This window comes from Haemaphysalis longicornis, unplaced genomic scaffold (assembly GCF_048455015.1).
Source record: "Haemaphysalis longicornis isolate Haplotype H1 unplaced genomic scaffold, Haemaphysalis longicornis Haplotype H1 scaffold_9, whole genome shotgun sequence".
Classification (NCBI taxonomy): domain Eukaryota; kingdom Metazoa; phylum Arthropoda; class Arachnida; order Ixodida; family Ixodidae; genus Haemaphysalis; species Haemaphysalis longicornis.
In genome coordinates this window covers 160,695,463-160,707,605 of record NW_027526460.1, presented here as the reverse complement: position 1 = coordinate 160,707,605, position 12,143 = coordinate 160,695,463, and the positions used below count along the sequence as shown (strand labels likewise).

Below are 12,143 nucleotides of genomic sequence, written 5' to 3'. Positions count from 1 at the left end.
TTATAGGCGGACCAGCGCGTGTTTGTAGGATTTCGTTTGGCCTGGCGATAAAGACGCTTCTTTTTGTTAGCTAGATGTTTGATATGAATATTGTACCAAGGTGCATGCGTGTTAGTGGTGATTGTACGTTGTGGAATGTGCTTTTTGGTTAGTTCATGAACTTTACGCGCAAAAATGTCCCAGTTTTCTTCGGCCGAACGATCATCAAAATTTCGAAAAAAAACTTCAATAAATTGTGACAAGGCGTTATTTATGGAAGCGAAGTCAGCTCTGCTGTAGTCGTGTACAGTTTTTCTAACTCGTCTTGTTTTTAAGATCGGTGCGTGAATATCGAGAGTGAGAAGACAATGGTCGCTTATTCCAGGCAAGTAAGTGATTGGGGAAACGAAATCAGGGCGATTAGTTAAGATAAGGTCGAGGGTATTTGCACAGTTATCCGCAATTCTAGTCGGTTCAGAAACTAATTGTGTTAAAGAGAATATAGAACACATTTCAAGAAAGTCGCTGGATTCCTGAGAAAACGAGGTAAGGTGAGGCTGCTCGGCGTGCCAATCTATGTTAGGAAAATTAAAATCGCCGAGTAAGAAAACAGGCGACAAAGGAAAACGGTTTCGAATATTGTTAATTGCGTCATGTAAGTCGTTAACAAAACCGGGTGGTGAAGAAGGAGACCTGTAGCAAACACCTATTACTACTTTTTGATGATTGATTGTGACTGAAGCCCAAACCATCTCGAGGGTGTATTTAATGTGCACGCATAATGACGGAAGATCTTTTGAAATGGCTAGCATTACGCCACCGCCTCGTCGTATGGTTCTATCGCAGCGATAAAGGGAAAAGTTAGAGGCATTATGAAAGATTTCGGAGTCCCGGATATTAGTTGATAGCCACGTTTCGGTTAGGGCGATAATATGAGCGTTGCAGGTGTCGATGACTGATGACAGTGCGTCGCGTTTGTTAACTGTGCTTCGAACGTTGCCAAACAAAATGGATACGACAGATGGACACGTGGGTGAAAGTGACGAGCCACTGCCCCTCACGCGTTCCTATGTTAGGGCCTGTGGTTGACGGCTGGAAGAAGCGTCTTCCTCTGCCTGCATTTCGCGTATGGAATTCGAGATAAGATCGTAGGTGTACCATTTGTTGTTGAGCTTCATTTTTTTGTACCTTAGCTGAAATTTGGGTGATCCAGGTTGTTTTTTGCCGAATTCAATCAGTTTTTTGTGTATCAGACGGGTACTGGGTGAAAAGTCCTCGCCGACAGTGAGGTCTTTTTCTTTCAGTTCTTTCCTCAAACCGAGGAATTTATCTTTTGTTTTGAAGTTGCTGAATTTAACAATGATTGGCCGGACTTTGCCGTTTGAAAAACTACCCAGTCTGTGTGCGCGCTCAATTTCATTAGGCGAAAACCCATCAAGAACCGATGTTAGCTCGGTCACTATTTTGGTTTCTGTTTCTTCCCACGTTTCTTTTGTGTCTGGAATGCCGTAAAAAATCAAGTTGTTTCGGCGAGATCGGTCTTCTAGTTCGTCTAAACGAGATGCGAGTTCATAGTTTTGACTTGTTAGTTCGTGGGTTGTGCTCTGCAAGCTCAAAAGTTCCTGCTGTTGGCTTTCAATCTGCTCCGATTTTTGTTCTAATTGGTTGAGTTTAATTTGGAAATTTGACATTTGGGTTTCAATGGCTTTCTGTCCATCCTTAATAGCCTTCATTTCAGCCACAACTTCGGTTTGCCACGCAGAACTTTTCAGAGCTCGAGAGTGTAAATCCTTGAGGAGGTGAAACATGACTTTTGTTTGTTCTGTGGGGTCATCAGGTAGGGTATCTAGGTCTAGTACGGACTGGGAACGTGTAGACGGACCGGGGTTGCTTTCTATATCGCCTGAACGTAGTAATAGAAAAACCATAGAAACACAATTGCAAACAGAATCACAGAGCACTTGTGGGCACGGGAAAACTAATAGAAACCTGTCATCGGACCTTCTAGCATACAGTGAATACGGCATACACACCTGCAACAAGCAAGGAGGGCGATTAGCCATGTCGGCTGGACTGCGCCCGTGCCCACTGAAGATTGGAGCGGTGGGAAGTCTTCTTATATCCTTTTCCCAGGCTGTCGATGTCGATGAGGAAGGTGGTACGTCACAGAACTTCACTGGCGCCACCACACGCGGAGCGCACGGCCAGGACAGCTGCAGCGGCCCATCCAGCGGGGGAGGAGGCGTGATTCCGTATGAACGTGATTCCGTATACCTGCAGCTTTATTCGAATTTAATAACATCCTGGTGTGCTGATTCAGAAAAGTTTTTGGATGTTAAACAGTGTGTTAACGGCACCTTTACAAGAAAACCTTCATTCAAATTGAATACGTATATCGTAAATTATGCTGCTGTGACAACGGCCGAGGAATATAAATACCTAGGAGTTTATTTAGGGAGCGGTTAGAGGTTAAATAGGCAGGTTCACACCATAAAAGTTACGGCTGCATATGTTTTTGGCTTTCTGAGACGAAATTTCAGTGAACCTCCATCTAACTGAAAAAAAAAACAACAACCGTATTTCACTCATGTGCGGTCAATCTTGGAGTACGCATGTGTTTTCGTGGATCCCTACACAAAAGAGCTAGTTGATACGCTCGAAAACCTACAGTATATGTCAGTGCGATTCGTATTAGGTAATTGGCACGCTCAACTTAGCATGAGAGAAAGTAAAAGTAAACTGAAATGGCAGGACGTGAACGATCACAGACGAAACCACAGGTTGAACTTTTTTCGTAATATCTATCATTCGAAAACTGGAGTAGAAGGGGAGAAGTATGTCCAAGCGCCATTCTACATGTCGCAAAGTGGGACCGCTAGCTTAAAGCAAATTATTAACTTTCCTTTAAAGGTGACGCGTTGCGCGATTCATTTTATTTTACATCAATACTGCAGTGTAATTATCTTCCACGTATGATTGCTTTAACTGTTTATATTGACGATTTTCAGCGCGCTTTGTAGAATTATTTTGTTATTTTGTCTCATATATAATGCTTAGTGTTATGTATCTCCCTTCTGTAATGCATGCAAAGGCAAGCAGGCATCAAATAAATAAATAAATACAACAATGAATAGATAAATGAATATAAATAAATAAATAAATAAATAAATAAATAAATAAATAAATAAACTTCCAGAGGCGCAAGTTTGCCTCCGACGGGTTGAGAACCCTACGCATTCAACCTTGACCAATAAAATATTTATTGTCCTATTCGTTGCAGTATGCAAGATTTCCTGTATGCATGCTACCGTTGCTGTGTGATTGGTTTGAAACAAATTTTGTAACTCTAATTTTACGCCTTTCCTTGCGTGAACACAGAGGGATACAACTGCAGCCACCTGAAGCAGGGCGTCATTCGCAACGCGTCTAGAATTTTTTATACGTAGTATGACATTAGAAGAAAATTAAGTTCTTTTGGACTATTAAGTGGTGTGGACGTATACTCATGAAATGCTCCTGAGTGTTTTGTTGAGAACCAAAACGCTTCGTAAAGGCATTCACGCCGGTTTTATAACAAAAAAAAATTGGTCAAGCAACTGATATAAAAATAGTTTACGTAGTCATAGCATGAAAGTGTTCCGGAATATTGCCCTAAAAGAAATTGGCTAAAAGCGGCGCAATTTATCTGTCTGAAATTCAACCCACTAAAGTATGCACCCTCCGCCGCCCCCCCCCCCCCCCCTCCTCTTTCTCCGTTTATTACAGGTAAGCCGCCCCACAGAGGATATCAGGACCTGGGCAATACATCTATTCAAGCTCTACAAAGAACTGAATATTTTCTGTGTTCGGCAGTAAAAGAGGCACATCAATTAAAGGAACGACAATTTGTGAGCACTGTTTAATAAATGAATTTTGCTGTCAACTGAGGCTGGTAATTAAGGAAGGCTGCGCTGAAAGCTTGACGGCTGGTGGTTGCGCGCGAGCTCACTTTGATGTGGCTGCATTGTGGCTACATTGTAGCTGCGCGAATGAGTCATCTGCTTGCGCGACATGCAGTGACCGGCCTCAGTACAGTTAACGTACTGTGGCTGAACTCCAATGCCCGTAGCACGGCCGTATTTCCGGTAGCTTCAGTCCGGCTGGAGTCCGACGACCGCATCTCGGCCGTCCTCCGGCGCCGTACTTCGGCCGTACACGGGTGGCTTTCGAATGGCCGGAGCCCTACGGCTGGAATCTGGCCGTATGACCGTAAGCCGGTCGACTGGCCCACGGACACTGGCCGTTGGACAGCCATGGGAGTACGGCCGTATACGGCCAAAAGGCCCACATTTGGACATGGGCCGAACATGGCTGCCGGAAAACGGCCGGACAGAAAATCGCTGGCCAAAGTACACCGGCCTGTTTTAGGCCGAACAGTCCTGTGCTGCCTGGGGAATGCCCACATTGAGGACCTGGACGGATACACAGACCGCAACGGCAAACTCGTACTAGATATGTGTGTAGAACATAATCTCATTGTTGTAAACAGAGAGAATAAATGGGAGGGACAAATTACTTGGGAACGAGGGGAAAAGCAGTCCAGTATAGACTACAGCCTCCTTTCAGAAGGAGTGTATGAAAGGTTAACTCTAATGGAAATAGATGAAATAGGTGCCCACAGCTTAGGAAGTGACCATAAACTAATAACATTGACTTTTGGAAAAATAGAAGGTTAAAACCAGAAAACGGTGGTACACGACTTGAAATTAAGCGATCAGCAAATGGCTAATATTGCGAAAAGCCTGGAGACGGAAATCGAGAGACAACCTACGAAAGACTGGGAATACAGCGAACTGATTGGTTTCATTAAAGGAAAGATAAGGAACGCGAAAGAACGCAACAACTGGAAAGGAAAAAGAAAACCTAGAAGCTGGTGGAACAAGGAAATCAAGGAAGCTACAACACAAAGGCAGCACGCCTCGAGAGAGCACAGGGAGGCCAAGCGAGTGGGAATGCAAACAGAGTAAATAACTTTGAGGTGGCATTGGTATCGCCTTAAGAAGCTGGAAGTACAAAAACTTGTACAGCAAAAACGTAAACGAGAAAGTGAGCGATGGGTCTCGAATATACGGGCAAAGGAAAAAGGCGCGCCGAGAAAGTTTTGGAATGATGTAAAGGAACTAAGGAAAAAGACCGAAGAAGTACAACGTCATGTCATAAACGGCGAAGGCCAGGTACTAAAAGGGGAAGAAGCGGTATTTCACGTAAGCTCAATGATACACGAGAATTTCAGAAGAACAGAGAGAGGACTACAGCATGTAGAGAGTGGGGCAACTGAGGTGCGTACAGATAGAGAGCTAAAGTTAGAGAATCTAAACTGGAAAAAAGCCGAAGAAAATGTTCCAGCAAATACGGCAACAGGGACGGATGAAATTCCTATTCGGCTGGTCAACCTACTGGGCCCAAAAAGCAAGGCACAAATGATTCGAGCAATCGAAAAAGTGATAAAAACTAAGCAAGTACCGGACAATTGGCGTAAGAGCAGGATGAAGATTATATATAAAGGTAAAGGAGACAGGGCTGATGCCAATTCGTACAGGCCTATTACAGTTACCTCAGTGGCATACAGGCTGACAATGCAAGCTATAAAAGCGGAACTACAGGCGTGGATAGAGGGGAACAGCATACTGGGAGAACTACAAAATGGTTTCAGGCGAGACAGACACTTAGAGGACAATATATTTGTCCTATCCAATGCATAGAAGTGTCAATGGTTCGAGATCAACCACTATGGATAGCATTTCTTGATATAAAGGGAGCCTACGACAACGTAGATAGAGAAATTCTATGGAGCATACTTGAGCGGGAGGGATTACGCCAGGACTTTATACAGCTGTTGCAGGGAATTTACAATGAGAGCGAGGTGCAAATTACCTGGAAGGACCAAAAGTGCACGGAACCGGTAGTCACAAATAGAGGTTTAAAGCAGGGTTGTCCTCTGTCGCCATTGCTGTTCACGCTGTACATGGCTAGACTAGAACGAAAGCTTGAAGGCAGTAAATTAGGTTTCAATCTATGTTATAGCCGCAAAGGACAGGAAGTGGAACAACATATCCCGGGACTGATATATGCAGATGACATAGTACTACTAGCAGATAGCAAACAGTGTCCTGCAACAGCTCACATATATCTGCGGGGAAGAAGCCACTGAACTGTGGTTAGAGTTTAGCACAGCAAAGTCGGTAGTTCTAGTTTTTAATGACAACGTTCGTAACGAATCGGTATTCGTTCAAAAAACAGCAATACCGTGGGTAACGGAATACAAATATCTGGGCATATGGTTAAACGGAGGTCAGGCGTATCTAAAAACTCACGAGGAGCATTTAAGAATGAAAGGCAGAAGAAACGCCTCTATCATGAAGCACAGAGCACTGTGGGGATATAACAGATATGAAGTAGTGAGAGGAATCTGGAAGGGAGTAATGGTACCATCACTCACCTTTTCAAACGCAGTAGTGTGTGTCAACTCATAGATTCAATCAGGGCTAGAAGTAAATCAGAGGGCCGTAGGTCGATTTGCATTAGGAGCACACAGCAAAACAACAAATGAGGCAGTGCAGGGAGATATGGGATGGGCATCCTTCGAAGTGAGAGAAGCAGAGAGCAAAATATGTTTTGAAGAACGACTTAGAAATCTGGATGATCAGAGATGGGTGGCCAAAGTGTTACGGTATCTTTACATGAAAAGCGTGGACACACAATGGAGGAAAAGAACCAGAAGGCTCAGGACAAAGTATATGAAACCTGGAAGTGCAGGGGAAACGACCAAGGCAATAAAAAATGAAGTGAAAGAAACAGAAACAACGACCTGGAAAAAGAGGATGGATGCGAAGAAGTCCTTAGATATCTACAAAATCGGGAAGAAGAAGATCACAAGGGAAAAATTATTCGATAATACCAAAGGGAGTGCATTGCTTTTTGAAGCCCGAGCGGGCTGCTTGCGGACAAAAACGCTTATCCGCGAGCCGGTACAGGAAGAACTATGCGCAGGCTGCGGAAATGAGCCAGAAACCATGCGAAATATTGTAACGGAGTGCAAAAGTATCCGTCCAGTCCTCAGTGATGGAGCCATCCAGCTTCCGGAAGCCCTTGGCTTTAAGGTTAGCGGAAAAGTGAATTGGACAGCAGTAGAGGTTAGTAAAAGAAGGTTGGAATGTTGGTGGAAAAAGAGCAGAGAACAATCTGGGAAGACATGCGAACAAAGAAGTCAGACTAGCACAAAAATTTCGTAAAAGTATTTTCTTTTTATTTTGACATTATTTTTTATTTATTTTGTTTGTATTTTTTGGCGAGGTGATTGTACAGTGGCGTTAGGACTAAGGCCGCTGTGCAACGCCACCCCGTTACAAAGGGGAAGCCACTAAGCATCATCATCATCATCATGTAAACATGGCGGATGCTTTTTGCACAGGCCTCTTGAGCTCCTTAATAACATAGCTGCCCTCGCACGGCAGCCGCCGGCTCGCTGGTCCTGCTGGTTCCTGGCTGGCACGCTGGCCGCGTGTTTACTTGCGCCGCGCTAGTGAAGTGATGTTACGCCAGGTGACCAGATGGCCTCGACTGGCACAGACCACAGTGAGAAGCAAGTGAGAACAAATCGTTTATTGACATCCGCAAGTTAACAGGGGCCAGGACATCATTTTTTTTTTATTTACAGATACTGCAGGCCCTTCTCGGGCCCATGCAGGAGTGAAGACAAAGAAATACATCGGCATAAATTCAACATACATTTCATTTCGATCGCTGCATTGTACGTCGCTTTCGTGACATTTTTTTTTGCCATAACAAATCGTTCACTTGCGCTAAGATTTCGAACGAAGGGCACACAACCAGCACTCAGTCGACGATGAAAGGCGGCGGTATACAGCGAGCGTCATCAGTTCGCACGTGCGATGTGCCCACCCGGTCCGCATCCATCACATTGGAGAGCGGCGACGTTGTCATACACAACCTTTTCGCAGCGGCTGCAAGTAGGACGTGACGACGTGCGCTTGGGGCCGGGATTGATCGCAATGTCTCCAGCGAGCAAGAGGCACAACGTGACTGTCGGGCGGCCAGGAAGGGGTGTGCACATGTGGCGGCATACCTTGGGGCGATGCTTCAGCGAGGTGGTGGGAACCAACGCCGTGCACAGCGCGCGAGACAGACTTGTAGTGGCGAGCACGCTCGGACGGGCGCATCCGTCATGAGGAGCAACACGTACGTTTGGCGAGGTCTGGACCGAGGCGAGTCCGTAAAACGAAGAGTGATGCCAATACGCCATCACAAGTCGATGCGGCGGTACAGCGGCCCCGCTAACACGGGCTCCAACAGGCTCACGCGGGTCGCTGAGCTTTCCCGGTGGCACGTATCACACTTCCTGCATGTTCACAGCGCAGAAATACTCACGAAAACTAGATTTGACAAGACCACAGAGAATAAGTTAACCACAATCCAGGTTGGCTTGGCTTGGCTTTGTGGTTGCGAATAGGCGGCTTTGTGGTTGCGAATTCAGAAGCGAGGCGGTGCACCAGTCGGCTGTTCCTAAAAAGTTGCGTACATTTTGCTCAACAGATGTTTGATGCGGAACTTGTTAATAATCTTTTTAAACAACACATTGTAAGCGAACTTTGTTGGCTCTCTGAGTCACGGAATGAATGTTTTGTATTCTCTACCAAAAGTAACCTCTCGGTTGTACCATCTGGTGGACTTGATTTCGAAAACTGCGCTGTAGGTTGGTCACGTGGGGCCCCAGGCAGCACAGGACTGTTCGGCCTAAAACAGGCCGGTGTACTTTGGCCGGCGATTTTCTGTCCGGCCGTTTTCCGGCAGCCATGTTCGGCCCATGTCCAAATGTGGGCCTTTTGGCCGTAACGGCCGTACTCCCATGGCTGTACAACGGCCAGTGTCCGTCGGCCAGTCGACCGGCTTACGGTCATACGGCCAGATTCCAGCCGTAGGGCTCCGGCCATTCCAAAGCCACCCGTGTACGGCCGAAGTACGGCCGCCGGAGGACAGCCGAGATGCCGTCATCGGACTCCAGCTGGACTAAAGCTACCGGAAATACGGCCGTGCTATGGGCATTGGAGTTCAGCCACAGTACGGTAACTGTACTGAGGCCGGTCACTGCATGTCGCGCAAGCAGATGACTCATTCGCGCAGTGCAGAAGCAGCACAAACCTAGCATTTTGGGTCCAATGCAGCCACATCAAAGTGAGCTCGCCCGCAACCACCAGCCGTCAAGCTTTCAGCGCAGCCTTGCTTAATTACCAGCGTCAGTTGACAGCAAAATTCATTTATTAAACAGTGGTCACAAATTGTCGTTCCTTTAATTGTTGTGCCTCTTTTACTGCCGAACACAGAAAATATTCAGTTCTTTGTAGCGCTTGAATAGATGTATTGTCCCGGTCCTGATATCCTCTGTGCGGCGGCTGACCTGTAATAAACAGGGAAAGAGGAGGGGGGGGGGGGCGGCAGAGGGTGCATATTTTAGTGGGTTGAATTTCAGAGAGAACAATTGCGCCGCTTTTAGCCAATGTCTTTTAGGGCAATATTCCGGAACACTTTCATGCTATGACTACACAAACTATTTTTATAACAGTTGTTTGACCAATTTTGATCTATATAAAACCGGCGTGAATGCCTTTACGAAGCGTTTTGGTTCTCAACAAAACACTCAGGAGCATTTAATATAACTCCTTCACAAAAAAGTATGTCCAGTTTTTGCCCATTTTTCTTGCAAAGACATCTTCTACTCGATCACCTTTTCTGATGATCTTGCGCAGGGCTGATCCTAAGAAGGAGCGTACAGGTACTTTCATTTTCAATCTATTTTAATGTTGTTTTCATGAGTATACGTCCACACCACTTAATAGTCCAAAAGAACTTAATTTTCTTCTAATATCATACTACGTTCAAAAAATTATAGACGCGTTGCGAATGACGCCCTGCTTCAGGTGGCTGCAGTTGTATCCCTCTGTGTTCACGCAAGGAAAGGCGTAGAATTAGAGTTACATAATTTGTTTCAAACCAATAACAGCAATGGTAGCATGCATACAGGAAACCTTGCATACTGCAACGAATAGGGCAATAAATATTTTATTGGTCAAGGTTGAATGCGTAGGGTTCTCAACCCATCGGAGGCAAACTTGCGCCTCTGGAAGTTTATTTATTTATTTATTTATTTATATTCATTTATTTACTCATTGTTTTATTTATTTATTTATTTGATGCCTGCTTGCCTTTGCATGCATTACAGAAGGGAGATACATAACAATAAGCATTAAATATGAGACAAAATAACAAAATATTTCTACAAAGCGCGCTGAAAATCGTCAATATAAACAGTTAATGCAATCATACGTGGAAGATAATCACACTGCAGTATTGATGTAAAATAAAATGAATCGCGCAAGGCGTCACCTTTAAAGGAAAGTTAATAATTTTCTTTAAGCTAGCGGTCCCACTTTGCGATATGTAGAATGGCGCTTGGACATACTTCTCCCCTTCTACTCCAGTTTTCGAATGATATATATTACGAAAAAAGTTCAACCTGTGGTTTCGTCTGTGATCTTTCACGTCCTGCCATTTCAGTTTACTTTTACTTTTTCTCATGCTAAGTTGAGCGTGCCAATTAGCTAATACGAATCGCACTGACATATTCTGTATGTTTTCGAGCGTATCAACCAGCTCTTTGGTGTAGGGATCCACGAAAACTCAGGTGTACTCCAAGATTCAGCGCACATGAGTGAAATACGGTTGTTCTTTTCAGTTAGATGGAGGCTCACTGAAATTCCGTCTCAGAAAGCCAAAAAGATATGCAGCCGTAAGTTTTATGGTGTGACCCTGCCTATTTAACCTATAGCCACTCCCTAAATAAACTCCTAGGTATTTATATTCCTCGGCCGTTAAGGTTTTCTTGTAAAGGTGCCGTTAACACACGGTTTAACATCCAAATTCTGAATAAGTACAGCAGGATGTTATTAAATTCGAATAAAGCTGCAGGTATACAGAATCACGTTCATTCGCTATAGTCCATTAAACTACACAGTACTTTTGAACAAAGCTATAGGGCCAATAGTAATAACAATGCAAAAACCGATTCATTCAGTTCATAGGATGAAATGTACTACGCAGAAGGTCATATGGAACACCATCATTTGCGTTTTTGCAGTCCAAGAATATACAGTCAACCACTTTGAGCTTATCTATTGCAAGAGCCAAATCGTGCGTGAACTAAACAATCTGCGTTGAGCAAGAAAATCCTGACAAAATCCGTGTTTGCTGGAATGCTGGCCATTATGTTTAACCAAATGAGTCATATCCCAAGAGTAGCTAAGCTCACCTTCAAACATCGGAACTAAATTAACAGCAAGGCTTCGTCAGTGACAAGGCTCTATTTTTATCGCAAATTTAAAATAATTTTTTTTTCTAAATAGGCAGTCGTAAAATCCCATGAAGTAACATAGTGCAGGGCATGAAGTTGTGAAGTTGATCCTACCAATGCACGAGCGAGTCTCTTCTACGTTTATCACCAACAACATAGTGCAACATTGCTTGTCGCAGTTTAATTTTAAGCAGAATAACTTGCGCTTTTGCTCGCACTTGCCTTTCTTTGGTGGGGAGTCCTTGACATGGACGCGGTTTAGCTCCTGCGTGGTGGCCGCTTGCTCGACGCCCTTGAAGGCCAGTTATTTTGGTGAACCTTGTCCATCTCGGATCGGACATCTCTGCCGGGTCGATGTCTCCAATGCTCTCCATTTCTTGAGGGGGCGAATAGCCTCGAGCTGATGCGTCGACGAAGCCGGCGGCAGAAGCGTGGTAGCGGCGATGACTGGTGAGGCTTAGCTCACCCGTCGGTGGGGCACAGTCTTCTTGCGGCAATAAATGCCATTTCGATGGCCTAAAAGGTTCCCTGCTAATGTCCAGTGAGTCCTTGCACCTTGCCCGTTCACCGAGAACACTCATTACTGTTTGACAAACGATGTTCGTTCATTTAAAACGTAGAAACACGGAGCGGATAAAAAACGCGTCCCCGTCGTTCGGCTTCCTAACGGCTTTTTCTTCCTCCAGGAAAAAACCGGTCGGTCTCCGTCCAAACACGTCTGTTGAAGAATTGTCGGCGCCCCGGCGCGTGCCGTTGTTCG

The 12,143-nt window shown here is 45.0% G+C and overlaps 1 protein-coding gene across 1 annotated transcript; it reads right to left on the bottom strand.

Moving 5' to 3' along the window:
- Positions 1–794: 794 nt before the first annotated feature.
- LOC144153062 (uncharacterized) lies at positions 795–2,206 on the bottom strand. Its single transcript, XM_077684709.1, has one exon. The coding sequence runs from the start codon at positions 2,040–2,042 to the stop codon at positions 1,047–1,049; it is 996 nt and encodes a 331-aa protein (XP_077540835.1). The 5' UTR covers positions 2,043–2,206; the 3' UTR covers positions 795–1,046.
- Positions 2,207–12,143: the final 9,937 nt, after the last annotated feature.

Coding starts and splice junctions, on each gene's coding strand:
- LOC144153062 (XM_077684709.1), bottom strand. CDS start 2,042: ATGGCTAATCGCCCTCCTTGCTTGTTGCAGGTGTGTATGCCGTATTCA.